This window comes from Nomascus leucogenys, chromosome 17 (assembly GCF_006542625.1).
Source record: "Nomascus leucogenys isolate Asia chromosome 17, Asia_NLE_v1, whole genome shotgun sequence".
NCBI classification, from domain to species: domain Eukaryota; kingdom Metazoa; phylum Chordata; class Mammalia; order Primates; family Hylobatidae; genus Nomascus; species Nomascus leucogenys.
The window spans coordinates 65336321-65361160 of record NC_044397.1 but is presented as its reverse complement, the minus strand read 5'-3'; the positions used below and the strand labels follow the sequence as shown (position 1 = coordinate 65361160).

At 37.9% G+C, this 24840-nt stretch overlaps 1 protein-coding gene across 4 annotated transcripts in view; it reads left to right on the top strand.

Moving 5' to 3' along the window:
- The window catches only part of CDK13 (cyclin dependent kinase 13), a 145407-nt gene that overhangs the window by 97968 nt on the left and 22599 nt on the right, over positions 1–24840 (top strand). For all 4 annotated transcript variants that reach the window (XM_030795675.1, XM_030795674.1, XM_030795671.1 and 1 more), the window contains exons 7-9: positions 672–728; positions 16052–16153; positions 16249–16326. In XM_030795675.1, the coding sequence (XP_030651535.1) occupies positions 672–728; positions 16052–16153; positions 16249–16326 (237 nt within the window). The remainder of the gene's footprint in view (positions 1–671; positions 729–16051; positions 16154–16248; positions 16327–24840) is intronic.

Here is a 24840-nt window from a genome sequence, read left to right as displayed (position 1 = left end):
GCTTTAGGTTGAGAATAGATTTTAGAAAATTTTTTTTAAAGTCACAGTTGTAAAGTGAACTTTTTGGAAGTGTGTACACACGCATACACATTCACGTATTTAAAACTTAGGTAAATAAGCTTAGATTTGTAACAGCTTATATTTGAACCCTGGTAATTCTCTTGTAATTGGTACTGTTTGTTAATTTAAATAAGGCGTGCCTGGTTCTGATTTTAATTAAAAGACAGTGTTCTATGCACCTAGCCCCTCTAAAACTGGAGAATTAAACAGATTAAAAGTGATGTCGCTTAGTTCTTGAGCACTTTACCTTGAACAAGAAATTTGTCTTACTGCTAAGTAATAAAAATGATCTCATTTTATTTTCATTGAAGTATGCTTTTCTAAATAGGAACTGAATAGTAATAAAATACTATTCTAATAATACAGTAATTATAATAATCATATTACTATAATAATTTTAAGACTATCCAAGGATTTGTTTACTTTCTCGTTTTGTGAATTTATCCAGTACTTGCCTTTCTGTGTATTACCTTGATGATATTGCAGTGTGAGCAGAGTTAAAGTTTACATGGGTATTTTTTTTTAATCAGTTCTAGGCATAGAATATAAACGTGTATTGTCAATTTAGAGTAAATTAATACCTTTTGTTCATTTTGTCTTATTTCCACCAGAGGGCAGATAAAACTTGCAGATTTTGGACTTGCTCGATTATATAGCTCAGAAGAAAGGTAAGCATACCTTCAAATGAATATTGTAGATACTAGAGTTTAGTATTAGAAGCTATACTAAGAATACCTTATTGATAGTTTTATTTTTTAAAAGAGAAATTTACTTTTCATGGTTAGTACATAAAACATTGAAATTTTATACCATATTGGGTTGATTATTGTAATTTTATACATTATCTCAATTTAAAAATTGATCTTTAACACAGGTAAAAATGATTTTTTTTAAATGTACATCTTTAAGTGTGACTGAAGTGAACTTATACTTAAATTTCTAATGCATATTGAGATATTAAATATTCTTAATGAAAACCTTTTAAATTGCATTTTTAAACTTACAGACTTTGTTTTTGTTATTATTTTGGACAGGTTTTATTGTTACATCTACAGTTCTTTGTTTTTGTAACTTCCTAGAACCCTTTATTTAAACCAACTGTTGTGAGGATGTTCAGTGTATAAGACACAAAAAGGTAGAACTTTTCTGGCTAAAGTTGGATTATATACCCAACTTGGCTTTCTTTGTGCCTGGTGGTAGTGAAATATGATTTGTCTTATTAAAACTAATGTGGGATTTCAAAATAAAATATTTTTATGCAATAGTAGGTTTTATGTAAATAAAATACGGAATTAATTTGGCTTAATAAATCTTTAGTCCATTTACCCCATTCCTTTCTTGTCTTTATTTTCATATATATATATATATCTGAAATAATACATTTAAAGAATTTTTAAATTCTTTTATGACAATTCTGTCATTTCTTTAGTATCACCACAATTTAATATAATGAAACATCAGTTGATTGCAGTCTTAGGACTAGATGTTTTCATTTAATCTTTGCTTTTTTCTGGTTAAAGGAATAAACAAAAACTCTCGTTTGAATTTTTCAGAGTTAAAAGTCTATTTTTTTAAATCTTGCAGTGCCTGTGACATAATTCTGGAAAGTATTTTCCATATATAGTGTTCTAGAGTAGAGGTTTATAAGTGATATGTTTTGGATCTATTTGAGTTCCATGAAATCCCTCAGAAAGTGTGCTGTGGGCCGGGCGCAGTGGCTCATGCTTGTACAAATCCCAGCACTTTGGGAGGCAGAGGCAGGCGGATCACTTGAGGGTTAGCACTTGGAGACCAGCCTGGCCAACATGGTGAAACCCCATCTCTACTAAAAATACCTGGGCTTGGTGGTGCACGCCTATAATCCCAGCTACTTGGGAGGCTGAGGCACAAGAATCACTGAAACCTGGGAGGCGGAGGTTGCAGTGAGCCGAGATCACACCACTGTACTCCAGCAAGACTGTCTCCAAAAAAAAAAAAAAGAAAGGAAGGGAGGAGAGAGGGAGGAAGGAAAGAGAGAAAGAGAGACAGAGAGAGAGAGACAGAGAAAGGAAAGAAAGTGTTCTGTGGATGGGGTTTTGTGATTGGACCTCCAGTCCTCTGTACCAACTTTCACCAGAGTTACTTGGTTTTTATTTGTTTTAACTACTACACTTAAAATTAACATTTTATTTTAGGAAAGGGTTGTATGAGTGTTTTTTTTTTTTTTAAGTTTAAAACTGTTTTAAAGCTGAAAAGCTATATCCCTCATTTTGCATTTGAGAGAATTGAGACCCAGAAAGGGCTGAGTTACTTTCCTTTTTTAATTTTGAAATATGTATACATTGTGAAATGGCTACATCGAGCTAATTACTATGCATTACCCCACATTTTTTTTGTGTATGCCAACACTTAAAAATCTACTCTCAACAATTTTCAAGAATACATTGTTATTAAGTGTAGTTGCCAAGTTGTACAATAAATCTCTTGAATTTACATTTGTCTAACTGAACTTTTATATCCTTAGGCCAGCGTCTTCCCCCCATACTCCCTATGCCCAGTATCTGGTAACTACCAGCTCTACTCTCTACCTCTATGAGTTGAGGTTTTTTAGATTTCACGTATAAGTGAAACGATGAGTTATTTGTCTTTATGTGCCTGCCTTATTCCACGTAACACAATGCGCTTCGCGTTCATCCATGTTGTCATAAATGACAGGATTTCCTTGTTTTTTTAAGACTTGAATAGTATTTCATTGTGCGTATATGCCACATTTTCCTTTTTTTGTTTTGTTTTGGTTTTTTTTGAGACAGAGTCTCACTCTTTTGCCCATGCTGGAGTGCAGTGGTGCAATTTCGGCTCACTACAACCTCCACCTCCGGGGTCCAAGTGATTATCCTGCCTCAGCCTCCCGATAGCTGGGATTACAGGCCACATTTTCTTTATCTGTCCATCTCTTAGTGGACACTTAACGTTGATTCCCTATCCTGGCTATTGTGAAGGGTTGAGTGACTTTAAAGATCAAAAAATATTGGCAGAGCCAAGGGTGTATAGTTAAGTTTTCAATTCCCAATTTTTATTCTTTCTGTCATATATAATAGTGCCTCTTGGTAGAAGTTGAAAGGAAAAATTGATCTGAATGTGTACTTGATCCAGAACTTCACTTGAAGTATATTTTTTTCTTCTGCTGTTTAAGAAGCACATGTATTTTATTTTATTTGAGACAGTCTCACTCTGTCGCCTAGGCTGGAGTGCAGTGGCGTGATCTCAGCTCACTGCAACCTCCACCTCCCGGGTTCTAGCGATTCTGGAGCTTCAGCCTTCCGAGTAGCTGGGACTACAGATGCGCACCACCACGCCCAGCTAATTTTTGTATTTTTTAATATAGATGGGATTTCGCCATGTTGGCCAGGCTGGTCTCGAACTTGTGACCACAAGTGATCTGCCTGCCTTGGCCTCCCAAAGTGCTGGGATTATAGGCATGAACCACCGTGCCCAGCTGAGAAGCATATAAATGACTAAATTAATGTGGCTATTATTTTGGGCAAGTTCTGGTTAATTAAGAATTCTATCTGCTAAGCTGGTTGAGATTTCACTGTAGTTAGATTTTGCTTAATGTAAGTTTGTGTCTGTCGTTAATTATGTAAATCCTTTTCTATGGAATGGAAAACAGCTAATTACCATTTTAATCTAATAGATTATTGTTATGCAGCTATTTGGGCACATTTGGAATAGATAGTTTCAGAAAAGCTAATTAGAAAGCCAAATTTTATATTATCAGGCTCAATTTTCCCATCGATTTTCATTTTAAAATATAATTTGGGTTCCAATGGAGTGCTGGGGTGTGGCATGTTCACTGGGCCGTGGTCCCTGTTGCCCTGCTGGATTGATGTAGAAATTTTGAGTTTAGAGAACCAGAGTTTTAAAGTCTCATAACTTTGCATCTTCAGGTAATGTATACTGAATTTGTCTGCTCAGTTAAATGTATAAGAGGAAAATTCAGTCTGTCATTTTGTTTTAAGAGCAAATATCCTATCATTATGGGGTTTATATACTCCTTTAAAACTTCTCTTTTTTTTTTTAAGAGAATAATTCTGATTTCTTTAGAATCTCTTGGAGTAGTATTAATATAATGGAATACCTTTAAAATACATATATTGCTCTAGTGAACCTTAATAACATACTGATTTTAAAAGAAATCTACCTTTAACAGATTTATTGTATTGTGTCAAATTTTCTAGATATTTTTTGAGATAAATATATAACAAATGATTTTTCATTCATATTTCTGCTTCATTATAAACAGAGAGCCAGGTAGGGCCTTACTATAATACTCATGCAAATATAAAGTCACTTTGAAGTGTTTTTATTTTCTAAGTAGTTAATATAGATCGAATAACTGAAGTGCTCAAGAATTTTGTATAAGGTTTTTTGTTTGTAAATAGAGCAGATTTCAGCTTACAACTGTAATAGCATCAACCACAGCTCTCATTAGATTTTGAATGTTCCTTTTTTGAATTTGAGGAAAGCTGGGTGGAGTTACAGCTAGTACTTGGGGGTCTGTGACCAATGTGGATCTACTCTGTCATGTGCCTATTATTGAAGAAAGAAAGAGAACCACTGGATTAAAATTAGAGGGGAAAATGATTTCTTAAATTTCAGTCATTTTCTCATTTTGAACATTGGTATTTATACTTTGTCCCATTCTGCATTGGGAACTTTAAAACTTGAGAATAGAGATGTTTGCCCCATTTCTTCATTAACTGTTCATCTTTTAGTATATGTTTTTTTAAGTATAGTTTTTCTGACAGCTACAGTGTTTCCCTCTTCTTAGTTTTTATTTTACCAAGTCAGTGCACCAGTGGTTTTCAAAAGGATGGAGTATCTTTCTCTCTTTATGTGACTGTCCTGTGTGAAAAAATGTTTTCCATATTAATTGAAACTAGCTTCATTTTCTAGAGAAGAAACTATAATGTAACACTTTGTTTGTTTGTTTATTTATGAGACGGAGTCTCACTCTGTCACTCAAGCTGCAGTGCTGTGGTGTGATCTCGGCTCACTGCAACCTCTGCCTCCCGGGTTTAAGCAGTTCTCCTGCCTCAGCCTCCTGAGTAGCTGGGATTACAGGCACCTGCCACCACGCCCAGCTAATTTTTGTATTTTTAGTAGAGACGGGGTTTCACCATGTTGGCCAGGCTGGTCTCGAACTCCTGACCTCAAATGATCTACCCACCTCTGCCTCCCAAAGTGCTAGGATTACAGGTGTGAGCCACTGTGCCCAGCCCTGAAAAACGTATCTTTAATAATGTTACTGTGATCAAAATAAAAGTTTTTTAAACAATAACCAGAAAGCATACTACATTTCCATATGATGATCCAATAAAGAGAGAGAAGGGAAAAATGAAAAAGGCCTTAGAGTATTATGCTAGCTCACTAATACCACCCTCCGAAAACGCACACACCTTTTTGAAGGCAGTATCGCCATCTAGTGGCTTTTCAGAACATTGTTATTGAAAGCAAAACTAAATTTTCCCAAAGTTGAAGGTGTTAATGAGAGAGGAAGATAGTATTACCATATTTTATTCTTTTGTGTTTTATGTTCCCTAAAACATTGACTGCATTCATGGTAAGTGCTTGGTTGATTCTGATCTGGGAGAAGGTGATCCTCATCTGGAGGATCCTCCTGATGCAGATGAGTGCAGGGAGCTTTGGGGATTCTAGGTAATAAAAAGGATCTTCTGAGAATCACTAGACAAGATTGGAAGCATGGTAATAAAAAAAATTACTAATAACAGATGAATGACAATAAATAATATGATTAAACAAGCTTCAGGAAAGGAGATCTCATTTAGATCACTGACTTTTAACTGTAAGATCAAGATTAAATTGTTCTCCCTTCAGCTCTAATGGAGTAGTCTTCATTTTTGAGCATATAAAGTGGAAAGAATTCCCCCCTCCTTCTGTTGGGGGAATGTCATCCGAGACATTACTGCTGAATACTTACAAAACTGAATTCCAATCCTTGATCTTTCTTCTGTTCTCCAGACCTTTTGTTTATTGGAAATCTCTACCCAGGTGATTTGGGTACCCTAAATTAAACCTTGTTACAAAACCTATTTATTTCATTCCCCAGAAAAATGTCTATTCCTTTTCCTTTATTTCCTGTTTTAGTTAAAGGTTTCCAGTCACCTTGTCATATAGGCCATTGTAAATAGAATTGTATTGGTTTTTCCGCCCTCTGGTCTTTCTCCCTTATGTTCTTCTGCCATTCCAGCCCCCCTGATAATAGCAATGTTGAACTATTTGTAGTTCCCTAAACTTGCTGTGCTCTTGAATGCCTTTGTGAATCTACATAAGCTGTTCCTTTTGTATGTAATTATACTTCCCACCTGAGTTTGACAAATTTGTTTTTTTTTTCTTTCAGTGTGCAATTCAGGCCCTACCTCCTTTGAAATCTGTCCTGAATCCCACAGGCATCATGGGGCACATCTTCTTTTATGTGTTTAGAGTATATTATTCATTCTATGTATTATTTATAGTACATGATTATAATTTATATTACCATTTTTCTTTTTTTTAAAAAAGAAGGGAAAAGAAAGAGCAAACAACTAACATTTGTGTACATAACTTTATTATACATAATTTCCTTTCACAAGAATTATTTTAAAAGAAAGTTGTTTGAGATGGATGATGTAGGTATCATTATTCTTATGTACATTTTAAAGTTACAGAAACAGAAGTTTAGAAAATTTAAGTGCATTTGCAAGATCACACAACCAATAAGTAGTAGAGCTCAGGATCTTTTGACAGAAAGATTATTTTCATTATATGGGAGTGCTTCTCTGGTAAGACTCTGAATTCAGCCTTGATTACCTAGAAGTATCTTCCAGGTAGAGAACTCTAGGGGCCTCTCAAGTCCGCTTTAGAGGTACCATTAGGCTGATGACAATTTTTAGAGTTCTTTTGTAGTAAAAGGTCTGCTGAATTTTGCTTTTTGTCTTTGCATCCTCCAAATATAATATTTTTGACAAATGAGGTATGCTATAGTTTTAATCTTCCAGCAGGTTAGCAAGTTATGTGATATTTCTACTTCTGAATCTCCCTTCATTATATTGGATTTAATTATATTTTAAGCAGTTTGAAAGCTCTTGAAATATCTAATGAGAAATCTATAAACAAAAAATATTTTGATAGCAACAAATATTTAAAATTACCTGTAATTTTTCACATGAAAGTTATATTAAAGTCTGATGCCTTTTTTTTTTTTTTTTTTTTTTTTTTGAGACAGAGTTTCGCTCTTGTCTCGCAGGCTGGAGTGCAAATGGCGCAATCTCGGCTCAACACAACCTCTTGTCTCCTGAGTTCAAGCGATTCTCCTGCCTCAGTCTCCCAAGTAGCTGGGATTACCGGCGCCTGCCACCACACCCAGCGAATTTTTGTATTTTTAGTAGAGACGGGGTTTCACCATGTTGTCCAGGCTGGTCTTGAACTCCTGACCTCAGGTGATCCACCCGCCTTGGCCTTCCGAAGTGCTGGGATTACAGGGGTCAGCCACGGCACCTGGCCTGACTTTAAATTTTAATACCTGGTTAATCACTTAAGGTTTAAGGAAAAACAAAAGAATTGTTTGATTTTGTTTTCTAAGGTGTTACTTTCCTGGCAGACAAAGAAATAGTGTCTGCCTTCTTTTCAAAAATATTAATGAGATTTACAAATGAAAGTATTTAGCAGAAGGACTGGCCTTGGTGGCTCTTGCCTGTAATCCTAGCACTTTGGAAGGCCAAGATGTGAGGATTACTTGAGCCCAGAAGTTCGAGTCCAGCCTGGGCAACATAGTGAGATCTCTATTTTAAAAAAAGTAGAAATTGAAATGCACAATTGTTAACGTTGAGACCATTATTTTTGGGTCTTTACAAAGTTTAGTTCCTTGCCATCCAATAACAACTTATTGAAGTTACTAAATTTTGTTTTTCCAATTTAATGGCAGAAGGACCGTGTGTGTGTGTGTGTGTGTGTGTGCGCGTGTGTGTGTGTTTGTGTGTGTGTGTTTTCCTGGGTTATTGAGTTTATTGTTTGGAATTGATCTAATTATGTAAATAAACTGGAGTGGTTCATTTCATTTTTAGATTTTTCTTTTTTGTAGATACACATTTATTTGATAACATCTAAGAACTTGACTATATGTTTTTCAGTCCTGTTTCTTTTTCACTGTGAGTTAATTTGCTTTTTGTGCAAATACTGGGTATAGACACACCACAAGAATGTAATTTGTTTTTTAATCCATGAAAGAAAAAAGCAACGTATATGTAGTGTCACATCAGTTTGCTGCTTCTTTGTGTGATCTAAACAAGATCATCTCTACGATGTTGACAGTTGGTAGCCAAATCTAATAGTGCAAGTTTGAAATACTCATTTTTGAGGATTCTGGATTTTTTTTTTTTTTTTTTTTTTTTTTGAGACAGAGTCTTGCTCTGTCGACCAGGCTGGGGTGCAGTGGTGTCATCTAGGTTCACTGCAACCTCTGCCTCCTGGGTTCAAGCAATTCTCATGCCTCAGCCTTCTCGGCAGCTGGAATTATAGGCATGCACCGTGATACCTGGCTAATTTGTTTTGTATTTTTAGTAGAGGTGGGGTTTCAGTATGTTGGCCAGGCTGGTTCCGAACTCCTGGGCTCAAGCAATCCTTAGGCCTCCACCTCCCAAAGTGCTGGGATTACAGGCATGAGCCACCACGCCCGGATGGATTTTCTTTTATTTGTCTATCTTTGGATAATGTATTTTCATATTACAACATGCTTTAATTTTCCTGAGCTTTAAATTTCCTGGAGCCAAAGCATAGTTTCAGTCTCTTTTACTTTTGTCTTTACATTTGTAAACAGTTAACGAGATTTAATATTAGCATCCTAATCATAACATGGATTTTTGTTTGATAGTATACTATATTACTGAATTGGGTGATACCTGAAATTGTCCTTATTCTCTTCTAACTCCACCTACGTTGGAACTTGCTTTTATGATTAAATACTTCTGTCTGCACACTTTCTCAATATTTGCTTCTTTTTCATTAGAGAGGTAGAAAGTGAGGCATGGTACCTATTATGGAAAATTTTTGAGTAAATCATCAGGTGTTTTTCCTTGTCCTTAGTAACGGTCATTTTCATTGTCTTTTGTCATTGTTGCCTTTTAAAAGCTTTTTAAAAAATAATGTATTAAAAATATTTAAAATACAATTGAAGTACCACTAACTTCTTTAAAGTTTTCTTGCCAGCTCTGTTCTCTCCCCAGCTTTATCCCCTTTCTCTGGAAAATGAACATTTGCTCACCCCCCTCAGGGAACTGAAGGTTTAGTGTGATTGGAACAAAAACCAAATGATAATGGATTTTATAGGCCTTGTGTAGGTATTCTCTAGATGGAAGCAATGTGTACTATAGCCATAACATATTCATGTTTCATTTCATACTATCACTTTGACTGCACTTTGGAAAGTGGTTTGGCCTTATATGTCTGGAAGCAAGAACAATCACTTAAGAAGGCTGTTGCAGTAAATCTAAATAGGATGATTATAGCTAGAGCCAAGGAATGGGCACAGGTATTGGAAAGACAGATTAATTATATCATAAGGATGTAGACTTGTTAGAACTTGATGGTTGAATGTGTTGTGAGATACATCCCTGCCTCCACCCCCTACTGTAAGGTTTCTGCTTAAGCAACTGGATGAATGATTTGTTGATTAGTATAGTCTAAACTTTTGTTAACAAAGAGAACCACAAAAGTTAGTGGCTTAAAGAATGAGAAGTTTATATATGTATTTCTCACTTAATAATCTTGAGTGGTGGCTGGGCGTGGTGGCTCACGCCTGTAATCCAAGCACTTTGGGAGGCCAAGGCAGACAGATCACCTGAGGTCAGGAGTTCAAGACCAGCCTGGCCAATATGATGAAACCGCATCTCTACTAAAACTACAAAAAGTAGCTGTGTGTGGTGGCAGACGCCTGTAATCCCAGCTACTTGGGAGGCTGAGGCAGGAGAATCGCTTGAACCCAAGAGGTGGAGGTTGCAGTGAGCCGAGATCACGCCACTGCACTCCAGCCTAGGTGATGAGAGCAAAACTGTCTCAAAAGAAAAAAAAAAAAATCTTGAGTGGTTGTTGCTTACCCCAGTGCACAATTAAGATTATTTAACCATATCACCAAGTCAAATGGTGACTGCTTCAATACAGCTATTCAGAGAAGAAGATTGGAAGATCTGCCATCTTCTACACATGCCTTCCAAGGCTGGTGCCAGAAGTGAGAAAAGAGGAGGGGGGAGAGTAATGAGCCAGGCCTAGAAATGGCACTTATCACATGTGCTTATGTTCCACTGGAGAGCACTTGGTCATGTGGCCACACCTAACTGCAGTGAGGATGGGAAATGTAGCGGAGCTGGACAGCTGCCATAGAAGGGAGGAATAACAGATTTTTAGAGGGCAGCTATGAGTATCTGCCACGAATGATGAGGCTGTTTGCTGAGACAGTAAAGAACAGAGATGCAGTTTGTAGCAAAAGGTAATAATGTAGGTACTTACAGGACTTCTAAATTTGCTTGCGTAATAAGAATGGGCAAGTAAGACAGTTGATCTTAGTAAGATGACAGCATCAGTTGGGAAAAAATTGGTTTTGTTTCTCTATAGCACTGTGATGATAGAGGAATTTAAAAGTTATTTTTCTTGGAAGATATCAAAAGGAGGAAAACAGGAGTTCAAATAGAAAGGGGGAAAGAGCATGAGAGAAAAGATTGTGTTTATTGTTATGTAGTTATGGTGTATGAAAGTATTAATAAGTTAGGCAATGCATATGTAGGGTGAGGAACTTAAAATAGCTAAGTGCTACAAAGCAAATAAAATAACGACTATAGTGTCAAAGTAGGGGTGGTAGTGGATAATTGGGTAATTTTCATTAGGGTAGTTAAGGTGGGCCTCTTTTAAGAAGTAAATTGGAGCTAAGACCAGAGTGATGAGAAAGGGAAAACTTAATGAAGACCTGGGCCAAGAACATTCCAAGTACAAAGGAGAAGGAAGTCAGTACGGCCTGGGAACAGACTTGGGAGGTTTAAGGTCAAAAGTTGCCCAGTGTAATAGGAGGTAAGATCCTTGGTGTACAGTCTTATCAACGGAAGTAAAGTTTAAATTTTATTTGATTGCAGTGGGAAATCACTGGGCAGTTTTAAGCAAGCAGTTGATACCTGGTTTTATGCTTAATAAAAAAACTGAAAAGAAGTTAAGGGTAGCTGAGCATGGTGGTGCATGCCTGTAATCCAAGCTACTCCAGAGGCAGGAGAATTGCTTGAATCCAGGAGGCAGAGGTTGCAGTGAGCCAAGATTGCGCCACTGCATTCCATTCAGGGCAACAGAGCGAGACTCTGTCTCAAAAAAATATATAATAATAAAAACAAAAACAGGCCGGGCGCAGTGGCTCACGCCTGTAATCCCAGCACTTTGGGAGGCCGAGGCGGGCGGATCACAAGGTCAGGAGATCGAGACCATCCTGGCTAACACAGTGAAACCCCATCTCTACTAAAAATCCAAAAAATTAGCCGGGCGAGGTGGCGGGCGCCTGTAGTCCCAGCTACTCGGGAGGCTGAGGCAGGAGAATGGCGTGAACCCTGGGGGGGCAGAGCCTGCAGTGAGCCGAGATCACGCCACTGCACTCCAGCCTGGGCGACAGCGAGACTCCATCTCAAAAAAAACACAAAAAACAAACAACAACAACCAAAAAAAATGGGCAGGCCAGGGGGGTGTGATTAGAGATGGAAGCCAGGAAACCAGTTAAGATATTGTGGTCATACCCGTGAAAAGAATAATGGCTTGGACTAGGTATTTGGATTGGGGATCTATTTTGGATGTAGAATTGGTGGAAGTTGTTTGGAAATTTGAGGGAAAGATGAATCAAGAATGACACCTGGATTTTTGACATCAAAAGCTGGGTACGTGTTAGAAAATGGATCCCAGATTTCTTTTGTAGGTTTGATAGATTTTTCTGCAATGGATTATGAATGTCATAAAGATGACATGGCATTTTGTGTATATGATGAATTTAGTTTACTGAAGACTCTCTTTGTCTCAAAACAGTATAAATTATAGTATAAAAGAAGTACATGGGGGGTTGCCTTTAAGCAGGAAGAAGAAGTATAGACTTTATCATATGTTATTGAAAAATGAAACATTTTAGAGCTAGTTTAGGTATTTCATTTTATGTGATTTTTTTTTTTCACCTAGAATGGTCTTTAACAAAGGCAGCAACCCTGCTTTATAAATTTTAACTGAGATTATCCAGAACCCCCAAATACTTCAAGGATCTAGGATTTTGTTCTGTTTTTCTATATATATCTAGACCAATAGGAGGTTGTAAACGTGCCAGCCAAGGGGCACACTCCTTATCTCACTGCTTGGTTTGTTGTGGATACGGTGCAGCTTATCAGGCCTTAAGGTAGGGAAGGCCATAACCATATCTCATCTTCCCTGCCCTCCATCTCTGGAATTCCTGGGATTGCTTTTTGTTTTTTGTTTTGTTTTGTTTAGTTTAGTTTTGTTTTTTGAGACAGAATCTCGCTCTGTCGCCCGGGCTGGAGTGCAGTGGCACGATGTCGGCTCACTGCAACCTCTGCCTCCAGGGTTTAAGCAGTTTTCTGCCTCAGCCTCCCAATTAGCTGGGATTACAGATGCATGCCACCACGCCTGGCTAATTTTTGTATTTTCAGTAGAGATGGAGTTTTACCATCTTGGCCAGGCTGGTCTTGAACTCCTGACCGCGTGATCCACCCACCTCGGCCTCCCAAAGTGCTGGGATTACAGGCATGAGCCACTGCACCCAACCTTCTTGGGATTGTTTAGAGGCAAAGTATTAGAATCTGTCAATGAACAGATAGTCTTTGATCTCTACTCCGTTGACACTTCCTTGAATGTAAAAATAATTGTTAGAGTGTGGTACTCTTTGTTTTAAAAAAAGTATGTATCAGTCTGAATGTTTGTTTGCTTCATAAATCAAAGAATTTCCATACTTTTGAAATTACATTAGTGTTTTAAAATTCAGCTTCCTAGATTAAGTTTTACAGTTGAATGTTTTCTCTCAGTATTTTGCCTAGTTCTTGTTTCTTGTCTAACAGAAACTAAGCATTTGGAAAGGCCATTAATTAGTATACATTAAATATTTTTCTGTACAGTTAGAAATATATTTCATGTGGTTTTGTGTTTAATCATTTTTGAAAACTTACTATTTTCACATCTGAATTAATAAAACATTATAGCAATTAATAAAATATATTCTAGTTTGCTAAGGTGACTGCTAAATATTGCATTAGATGATGCTACATATTGCCTAGAATTTGATATGCAATATATAAAATAATCTTTTACTTAGATATTCCTTTTTAGTCACCTGAATTTGTTTAGTTTCTCTACAACATACTTTTTAAAAGATTTTTTTAAAAATACAAGACACTAAAAATATTTTTTAAAGTAAAATAAAAATTAACTATTTGTAGATAGATTTACATAAATTTAAACATTTCCTTGAGCCTCGTTATCCAGTTGCACTTTTATAACACCATTGTTTAGGTTTGATATACTCATAGATCCTTGATGTGTTTGAGAAACTAGTTGTCATAATTTTTACAAATTTTGTTCTTGCACCCAGTTAATCATGTGTCATCTAAAGTTAGAGGGCAATATACATTAAGGTGCCTGACCTGTGCCCAGCATTTTTCTGGGCTTTGTGTTTGAGGTTCATAATAAAGAATGTTACGAGGATTTTTAACTTTCTGGGAAAATACAAAATAGGGAGTTAAAGACAGGTACGTATGATGTAAATTTAAGAATGTGAAAATAAATATATTAATATTTTATATATTAATATATTAATATATTAATATTAATATATTAATAAATATATTAATAGAGATTAGACTTTATGAATATGCATCTTTTACTGTGTTGTAAAGGAAGTATAGCACTTGAATGGGAAAATAGGGAAAGGATTTTATTAAAAGGGGGTAAAGCAGCTGGGCACAGTGGCTCACGCCTATAATCCCAGCACTTTGGGAGGCCAAGGTCAGGAATTTGAGACCAGCCTGGCCAACATGGCGAAACCCCATCTCTACTGAAAGTACAAAAAGTAGCCAGGCGTGGTGGCGGGTGCCTGTAATCCCAGCTACTCAGGAGGCTGAGACAGGAGAATCGCTTGAACCTGGGAGGCAGAGGTTGCAGTGAGCCGAGATTGCACCACTGTACTGCAGCCTGGGCAACAAGAGTGAGACTCCATCTCAAAAAAAAAAAAAAAAAAAAAAAAAAAAAGGTAAAGCATAAAGAGGTGAGCATAATTTTAAAGAATTATAAAGTTCAGTGTAACTAGAGTAGCTAAAATTTAAAAGACTTGCTCATTATGTGAAGATAAAAATCACTGAGAAAAATACATTAATAATGTTAGAAAAACCTAATCTTAATTTACTATTAAAAATATTCATCTTATGCCGTCCTCTTTTTGCAGTTTTTACCACAGTCAAATGTTTTTGCTAGCTTTGGAGCACTGTTAACTATAGTCCTATCTGTGGTAATGCTATAATGCCCAAATTGATAGTTTTATAATACTAGTGCTTAAGTTGGAGAAATTTGGCTGGATGGGGGCAGAGCAGGTCAGGCACATCTTACACTGCCTGGAACTGCAAATCTATATGTGGCAAGAGAGAATTGCTTTCTAAATTGAATGCTCCATTTCCTTAACAAGACTGGTCCAGGACCAAGCCAAGCTTAGGTAAATGGGCTTGGAATACAGCCTTTCTGGCCTATGGCTTTTTAGTCCTTGTGATTTGGAAAACATCTGGATATAAAGAGATGTTTATAGCTGATCTGAATGCATATGTGATCTCCCTGCAGTAAGTAACTACAGATCAGCCGAAGAACCTCCTCTGACTACTTAGGATTCTCTTCAAGCGTGTCAATCAGCTAGAACGTGACCATTCTCTGAGCGTTGAACACTTTACATTGCCAGATAATTTGTGCTGTTATAGTCAAACCTGACCCTAATATAACTTGACTAAATAATCTTGTTTGTGGCAAATAAAGAGGTAGCAGTATATTTATGTCCTCTTTTCGGAAGGTGATAAAGGAATTATTTGATAAAGTACCATATGTATTGCTACTTTGCAGAGTAGACCTCAAGTACTATACTCTGCATTTGTGTGCTTTTTTCTGTTCACACACTACAGTGGGTATGTGAATCAGTGGAAAATTGCCAAAAATATGATCAATTGAAAACTTTTGTTAGGTGGTCTCTATTTAAACTATATCTTGTCATCCATTAGTAATTTACAAGATTTGATCAGAACCGGTCAACGCTCTTTAAATCAGTTAATCCCATTAAAGGTTTTTATGGAAAGGAAAAACAGTACTCAACAATTGAGTTGATACTAAAGCTTTGCTTTGACCAAATTGCAGTTAATACCAGTCAACTACTTTTTTTTTTTGAGATGGAGTCTTGCTCTGTTGCCCAGACTGGAGTGCAGTGACGCCATCTTGGCTCACTGCAAGCTCCGCCTCCCGGGTTCACATCATTCTCCTGCCTCAGCCTCCTGAGTAGCTGGGACTATAGTCACCTGTCACCACGCCCAGTTAATTTTCTTTTTAGTAGAGATGGGGTTTCACCGTGTTAGCCAGGATGGTCTCGATCTCCTGACCTCGTGATCCGCCAGCCTCGGCCTCCCAAAGTGCTGGGACTACAGGCGTGAGCCACCGTGCCCAGCCTACCAGTCAACTACTTTTTGTTTTTATCTTCATATATTAAGGGAATTTTTAGTTAAATAGATTTCCCTCACATACATTTTATGATCATATATTAGATACCTTTGGATGTCTGTATTTTTTACTAGGCAGATGAAAGTGTTTTTAGTTAGGATTATAGGGATTACTTTAATAAAATAATATTTCCTCAGAGAATCTCTCTTATTCCAACAAATACTGACTCTAAAGACTGTTTTCTGTTTTTTAGTCGGCCGTATACTAACAAGGTAATTACTTTATGGTACCGTCCACCTGAACTGCTACTGGGAGAAGAACGATACACACCAGCCATTGATGTATGGAGCTGTGGGTAAGATAGCCTTATTTGCTGGTTTATTTTACTTGAAACTTTTGGTAGTGATTTAAAATAGATCATTTGGTAATGACGGGTATTTTTTCCATTAGCTGTATCCTTGGCGAACTCTTCACTAAAAAACCTATATTTCAAGCAAATCAGGAACTTGCACAACTAGAATTAATAAGGTAAGCTGCTGATTATAATATTGGTGGGAATTGGGAGAGTGTCATACTCCACAGGAAATTTAAACTCTCTCAAGCTTGTCTTTTCAGGAAGAGAACAACATGGTTCTCTGGAGGGCTTATGACTGCTAAATGGAGGACAAACTGAAATGTAGGCACTTTGATACTTGTTCCAGTGAAATTAAGGATATCAAAGCCCCTGGGTGGGTGTATGTGTATGTGTACATGCGTGCGTGCATGTGTGCGTGTTTTTAAATGAAAGGACTTGAGGCCCAAAAGATAAGACTGGCAAGGAAGAGTAAATGTAGGGGAGAATGAATGGTAGATATATATTTTTTAATTATGACAGAAATGAAAAATTAATGTTTTGGGGTATTGTTTAAAAATACTCTATTGTAAATACACATATATTTTTATGTGTATTTACGTGTCTATATATGTGCATATACACACTAAAATACATGCATATACCCCCTAGCATAGGCCTTCATTATTTGGAGCCTATCATAGGACCTAGTTCATAAGCAATTACTCATACATTTTAGTCGCTTTTCTCTTTATCTTTTATTTTATTTTATTATTTTATTTTTTTGAGAGAGAGTCTCACTCTGTCACCTAGGCTAGAGTGCAGTGGCATGATCTCCACTCACTGCAACCTCTGCCTCCTGGGTTCAAGCAGTTCTCCTGCCTCAGCCTCGCGAGTAGCTCAGATTACGGGTGCCCACCACCACGCCCAGCTAATTTTTGTATTTTTAGCAGAGACGGGGTTTCACCGTGTCGGCCAGGCTAGTCTTGAACTTCCAACCTCAGGTGACCGCCCCCCACCTCGTTCTCCCAAAGTGCTGTGATTACAGGCATGAGCCACCTCATCCAGCCCATCTTATATTTTAAAATAATTTTAATTTTAAAAATCAGCTTTGGCCGGGCACAGTGTCTCACGCCTGTAATCCCAGCACTTTGAGAGGCCTAGGTGGGTGGATCACCTGAGGTTGGGAGTTCGAGACCAGCCTGACCAACATGGAGAAACCCTGTCTCTACTAAAAATACAAAATTAGCCTGGTGTGGTGGCCCATGCCTATAATCCCAACTACTTGGGAGGCTGAGGCAGGAGAATCATTTGAACCCAGGAGGCGCAGGTTGCGGTGAGCCGAGATTGTGCCACGGCACTCCAGCCTGGGCAACAAGAGCGAAATTCTGTCTCAAAAAAAAAAAAAAAGGTGGGGGGCTTCAGTTTCATATGTAATGTAAACATGCAACTTATAAAATTTCCATGAAAGTTTCAAAATATATATGAAGTTTTTTAGGAAAGATATTGGTAGGGGTACAGATTTACAGAATTTTACTTTCCTGACTGAATAAAATGAACATAAAGCAACAAATAGTAACCAGAGAAGGACCTCAACATCATATCATAAACAGTCAAATTGAATCAAACTAAAAATCTTACTATTGACGTTTTTGGTGGTTATGCAAGATTTTTACTATAGGGTACAGCAGGGAAAGATGAGTGCCCTAGTTAGAGCCTGCTTCTTCTCTGGGGATAACTTGGCTATAGTCAGAAGTACCCAAAGCCAGAAACTAGTGGTGCTTCAACTCCAAAGCAGCCAGTTGCCTCACTTTTAATAAAATTACAAAAAAGGAGAAGGGAAGGGAAGGAGTTCACCTGAAACATAGAAAACTTTTATGTTACTTTTTTTTTTTTTTCCTATTTTTTGAGACAGTATCTCATTTTGTTGCCTAGGCTGGAGTGCATTGGGGCAGTCATGGCTCACTGCAGCCTTGACCTCCTGGAGCCAAACAATCCTCCTGCCTCAGCCTTCCAAGTAGCTGGGACCACAGGCATGCATCCCCATGCTGGGTGATATATTTTGTTTTTTTTGAGACCGGATTTCTCTATGTTGCCCAGGCTGGTCTCCAACTCTTGGGCTCAAGTGATCATCGTGTCTCAGCCTCCCAAAATGTGTCTTACCTTTTTAATTGTGTGATAGACAAGTAAAAAGGGTTAAGAAGAACTGATAACTCTTGGAAAAAAGAAATACACCTTTCAATGCTAATTGGGCATTTACAAAAGTTATTTATATATTAATAGAAGAAGAAACTCCAAAATGTTGAAATACTATAGGCTAAATTCTCTAAAATAGAATAAAACTAGAAATTAATATAAAAATGGAAACAACAAAGTCTCTTAACTATCTAAAAATTTACATATGCTAAAAAATCTTGGATTAAAGAGAAATCAAACTTTAAGACAGGGGTGTCCAATCTTTTGGTTTCCCTGGACCACACTGGAAGAAGAATAGTTGTCTTGGACCACACATAAAATACAGTAACACTAATAATAGCTGATTGATAGGCTAAAAAAAAATGCAGAAAAAACTCATAATATTTTAAGAAAGTATGAATTTGTGTTGGGCTGCATTCAAAGCCATCCTGGGTTGCATGCAGCCCGTGGGCTGCGGGTTGGACAAGCTTGCTTTAGAACATCTAAGTTTAAAAAGAGTGATAAGTATAAAAATCCATGGGCTAACCCTGTGCTTAGGAGAAAATCACAACCTTAAATATACTACTAAATAAGAAAAGGAAAGCAAATTAAGCATTCTACAGACAAACTAGACAAAAGCAGCAAAATAAACCCAGGAAATAAAAATGAATTATAATACATAAAATGTAGAATTTATGAAGAAACCTATGATCTGGTCTTGGGTTTATTCACACATATATGCAATATAAATTAGTCTACTAGTTTAACTTCATATGAAAAGAGAGTATAAAGGAATTAATGACTGAGTGCAGTGGCTCATGCTTGTAATCCCCGCATTTGGGAGGCCGAGGCAGGATCACTCGAGCCCAGGAATTTTAGACCAGCCTGAGCAATATAGTGAGAACTTGTCTCTACAAATTAAAACAAACAAACAAAAACAACAGCAACAAATTAGCTAGTCATTGGGGTGTGAGCATGTGGTCTGTACTACTCGTGAAGCTGAGGTGAGAGGATTACTTGAGCCCAGGAAGTCGAGACTGCAGTGAGCTGATGACACCACTGCATTCCAGCCTGGTTGACAGAGTGAGACCCTATCTCCAAAACAAAAAACCAGCCCCTTTATTTTCTTTGATAAATTATTGCACATCTTTTAGAAACCAATACTTGTTATGTTCTTTAAACTATTCCAGAACATAAGAATAATGCAGTACAAGCTTTCTTATTCAGTCTTCTCTTGAAGAGTCTTATTAGATTAATTGATGCTCTTCATTCCCTCTGTAAAGAAAAACTGGCTTGATAACATGGCAAGCTGAATGCTTGTAGCTAGTAGGCTATCACTTTCTTGTAAGACTATGTATTTATCCTACCAATTGAAGAGTATGCTGAACAGGAGGTGGTTGTTAGTTTTCAATTTTTATGATTTTTATTATAATTACATAGTTTAAGCATAGATACAGTGCTTTACAAAAACTTTAAGACATTGCTGTCTAATTAGGGGTGGACAAGTAATTGTGTAAGTTAGAAAAGTCATAAAAATCTAAGATGTGGTATTAGATTGCTTTGAAAGTGTTTTTAATTTCTAGATTTATTTAAAGAAATCAAAACTAAAAATCCTTGATGATGTGTTATGGGTGTGGTTTGTACAAGAGAGCTAATACAGAATTCCATTCGGTGAATCCTCTGTTCAAAGAGAAAGCCTTGGCCTTTGTCAGAAGATGGGAAAACAAATGTACATTTATAAACTTTCAGTTAAAATAAAATGTTTAAATTATATATCTGTGTATCTTTTTTTTTTTAAACGATTCCTTCTAACCTTTTTTTTAAACGATTCTTTCTAACCCATTTTTTTTTTTTTTTTTGTTAAACCCAACCAGCCAACCCTTGGCCCTGATTGTATTGGAAACTAGGGCTTCTATTAAAGATAGTTAACATCTATTTAGTTTATATACAATATCAGCATTATTCTAGGAGTTTAACTTGAATTATCTCAGTTAAGCTTCATAACAACCCTATGTCTTCTCTTTATAGTTAAGAAAACTGAACCTTAGAGAGGTGAAGAATTTGTCCAGGGTCATACAACCAGCAAGTGGCAAAATTGAGATTTAAACACTGCTAGGTGTTACCTTAGGATCTAAACTTTTAACCATTACTCCAAACTACAGGCTGGGTGCGGTGGCTTACGCCTGTAATCACAGCACTTTGGGAGGCCAAGACAGTTGGATCACTTGAGCCCAGGAGTTCAAGACCAGACTGGGCAACATGGCAAAACCCCGTCTATACTAAAAACAAAAATTAGCCGGGCATGGTAGCACACACCTGTAATGCCAGCTTCTTGGGAGGCTGAGGCATGAGAATTGCTTGAACCTGGGAGGCAGAGGTTGCAGTGAGCCAAGATCGCACCACTCCACCCCAGCCTGGGTGACAGAGTGAGAATTGGTCTCAAAAAATAAATAAATAAACTACATAGGAAATACAACTACCTGGAATCTTTTCTTTTACAAAATCAGTATGACACACATATCAGTATTTGACAAAGACAGCATGAAAAATTTTATAAGGTATTAGGCCGGGCACGGTGGCTCATGCCTGTAATCGCAGCACTTTGGGAGGCTGAGGTGGAAGGGTCACTTGAGGCCAGGAGTCTGAAACCAAGCCTGGCCAACTTGGTGAACGTCCCCCCATCCCCCATATCTACTAAAAATATGAAAATTAGGCCGGGCATGGTGGCTCATGCCTGTAATCCCAACACTTTGGGAGGCTGAGGCGGGTGGATCACTTGAGGTCAGGAGTTCAAGACCAGCCTGGCCAGCATGGCGAAACCCCATCTCTACTAAAAATACAAAAGCTAACTGGGCGTGGTGGTACGCACCTGTAGTCCCAGCTCCTCAGGAGGCTGAAACACAATAATTGCTTGAACCCAGAAGGTGGAGGTTGCAGTGAGCCGAGATTGCTCTACTGCGCTCCATCCTGGGCGAAAGAGAGACTCTGTCTCAAAAAAAAAAAAAAAGAAAAAATTGTGTAAGATATTAATCCAAGAATTCTAAGGGAAGTGTTTGCAAATAGTATCCAGCTTTTTATCAAAAAGTTAACTTGCAGAAAATGATGGGAGCTAAAATGATATAGAGGGTCAAGAAAGGTATCTCCCTTCAAGTGACATTTGAGCAGAGATCTGAATGAAGAAATGGCAAAGTAATAAAGACTGAGGCATAAGTATATTTGTTTTTTTTTTTTTTTTTTAGGAATGTGTTCTCAGTGAACCATATGGGGGGAAAGCTTGGTTTATTCATTTTATAGCATGCTGTGCAGTTACTAAGAAGGAAATAGTTGGTCAGGCACGATGGCTCACACCTGTAGTCCCAACACTTTGGGAGGCCAAAGCGGGCAGACCACTTGAGGTCGAGTTCAGGACCAGCCTTGCCAACATGGTGAATCCCTGTCTCTACTAAAAATACAAAAATTATCTGGGCGCAGTGGTGTGTGCCTGTAATCCCAGCTACTTGGGAGGCTGAGGCAGGAGCATCCTGTGTCAGGTAGCTTGAACCTGGGAGGCAGAGGTTGCAGTGAGTCGAGATTGTGCCACTGCACTCCAGCCTGGGTGACAGAGTGAGACTATGTCTCAGAAAAAAAGAAAAAAAAAAAAAGGAGATAGTTGATTTGGAGATAAATGGAAAAGCAGCATGAATAGTTACAGAAGGCTATATTGAGAGCTCATTTAGGTAAAACAAAAGACTCAAATTGTTAATCTGAACATGGACTTTCGAGAAGACTAGGGAGGAGAAATTTTTATTTTCTAGTTTATATATTTCAGCATGCTTTTGTTTTGTTAAGATATTTATAATTTTATAAAGAGATTCACCGGGCACAGTGGCTCACACCTGTAATCTCAGCACTTTGGAAGGCCAAGGCAGGTGGATCACTAGAGCCCAGGAGTTTGAGACCAGCCTGGGCAATGTGGCCAAACCCCGTCTCTACAAAAAATACAAAAATCAGGTGGGTGTGGTAGCACACACCTATAGCCCGAGCTATTGGGAGGCTGCGGTACAAGGATCACCTGAACCCAGGGAGGTCGAGGCTACAGTGAACTGTGATTGCACCACTGCCCTTTAGTCTGGGCAACAGAGAGAGACCTTGTCTCAAAAAAACAGAAATAAAACAACAAAAAATAAAAAGATGCTTCAATTTTGATTTCATAGCATTAATTTCTTTTTAAACATGAAGAAAATGAAAGGAAGTTTGTGATAAAGGAAACAAATCTGAGTATAATGAGGCAATGGAGTATACTGAAAAGTGTGTGGCCTTTAGAATCTTACAAGCTTGGGTTCTGATGCCAGCTCAGCTACTTCCTGCGCTTGTGGTTTAGGGTCCCATATGCTCTTAAGTTTATTTCTTCAAAAGTAAAAGAGGACTAATAACATGCTTAGGATTGTGAGAATTAAATATAAATAAATTTTCAGTACATATTTCTTCCCTCACCTTATTTGCAGTAATGCTAGGTTGTTTCTCTAATCTGTAGGCTCAGGAATGATGAGACCTAGTGTCAGTATTGTACAGATACATGTAAAACTGATCAAGAGTGATAACACTAATTTGCTTTAAATGGCTTTACACCATAGTGATTGAGTTATTTTATTTATAATTTGCTTTGTTCCAGAAAGTATTTTAGGCAGATTATAAATATTTTATAATAGAAGTAGCATAGATTAAAAAGTGATGGAGGGAGGCCGGGCATGGTGGCTCATACCTGTAATCCCAGCACTTTGGGAGGCCGAGGCAGGTGGATCATCTGAGGTCAGCAGTTTGAGACCAGCCTGGCCAACGTGGTGAAACCCTGTCTCTGCTAAAATACAAAACAACCCGGGCACAGTGGCTCATGCCTGTAATCCCAGCACTTTGGGAGGCCGAGGTGGGCAGGTCATGAGGTCAGGAGATCAAGACCATCCTGGCTAACACGGTGAAACCCCGTCTCTACCAAAACTACAAAAAAAAAAAAAAAAAAAAAACCTAGCCAGGCATGGTGGCGGGCACCTGTAGTCCCAGCTACTCAGGAGGCTGAGACAAGAGAATGGCATGAACCCAGGAGGCGGAACTGGCAGTCAGCTGAGATGGCGCCACTGCACTCCAGCCTGGGCAACAGAGCGACACTCCACCTCAAAAATAAATAAATAAATAAAACAATTAGCTGAGTGTGGTGGCACACACCTGCAATCCCAGGTACTTGGGAGGCTGAGGCAGGACAACTGCTTGAACCTGGGAGGTGGAGGTTGCAGTGAGCGGAGATTGTGCCACTGCACTCCAGCCTGGGCAACAGAGCAAGACTCCATCCCCACCCCCCAAAAAAAGTGATAGATGACATGATGACTCACGCCTGTAATTCCAGTACTTTGGGAGGCTGAGGCCGGTGGTTTACTTGAAGTCAGGAGTTTGAGACCAGCCTGGCCAACATGGTGAAACCCCATCTCTACAAAAATAAAAAATTAGCAGGGGATGGTAGCTAGCACCTGTAATCTCAGCTGCTGGGAAGGCTGAGGCAGGAGAATCACTTGAACCCGGAAGGTGGAGGTTGCAGTGAGCCAAGATCGTGCCACTGCCCTCCAGCCTGGGCAACAGAGTGAGACTCTGTCTCAAAAAACAAAAAGTGATGGAGGAAGAGAATGGAAAACACACATTGGGACAAAATGGGATGAATGAAGGCAGAAAGCTCTGTGTGGCCATATATATATATTTAATTTTTTTTAAACATGAGGATCACATTACCCTAAGCCTTCTAGCAGTCAGCTAAAGAGCCTTTATATCACACAATGTACATTGCTTATGAGATAAAAAGGATTATAATCAGTGAAGCAATTGAAAGTAGATTAGAATTAAATGAACCCTTCTTTTCTCTGACTCTCTGCCACCTCATCCAGTACACACAAACCCTCAGGCGTAGGTGGTTTACACAGGTGAAATTTTTTAAATTTTAAAGGAATAGATTTTGGTTGTACCAGAAGATAGGAAAAGAAGGAAACTTCCCATATTGAAAAAAATGAAGCATGTATACCTTCATAAACCGATAGCATAAAATATTCTGTAGAGTTGTGCTTCTCAAACTTTTTGGTTTCAGAACTTCCTTATGCTCAAATTATTAAAGATCCCAGGAGTTTTTGTATCTACTGAGATTTACCATATTAGAAATTAAAGGTATTTATGAATTCATTTTAACATAATAATGTTAACATGTTTTAAAGTCTATAACGTCTATAGTTTCTAAAATAAAAGTTGGAACGGCAGATCTGTCTGGTTTAATAGACATGACACTTGGATCCTCATATCTGTGATGTGCTGTTTTCAATAGCCTTTTTGGATAATGGTGCATATTCTTCTTAGAAACCACAAAAATTAGATGATTGGTAGTTTTTTACAGGTTGTAATGTGTAATCTGAAACCATATGAAGGAATATTTTATACTGTACTATATTGAAATCCATTGTTCTGTCTTGCACTTTGAATGGATCTTTTATCTGTGATGATTTCGTGATATTATGCATTGGTCATTT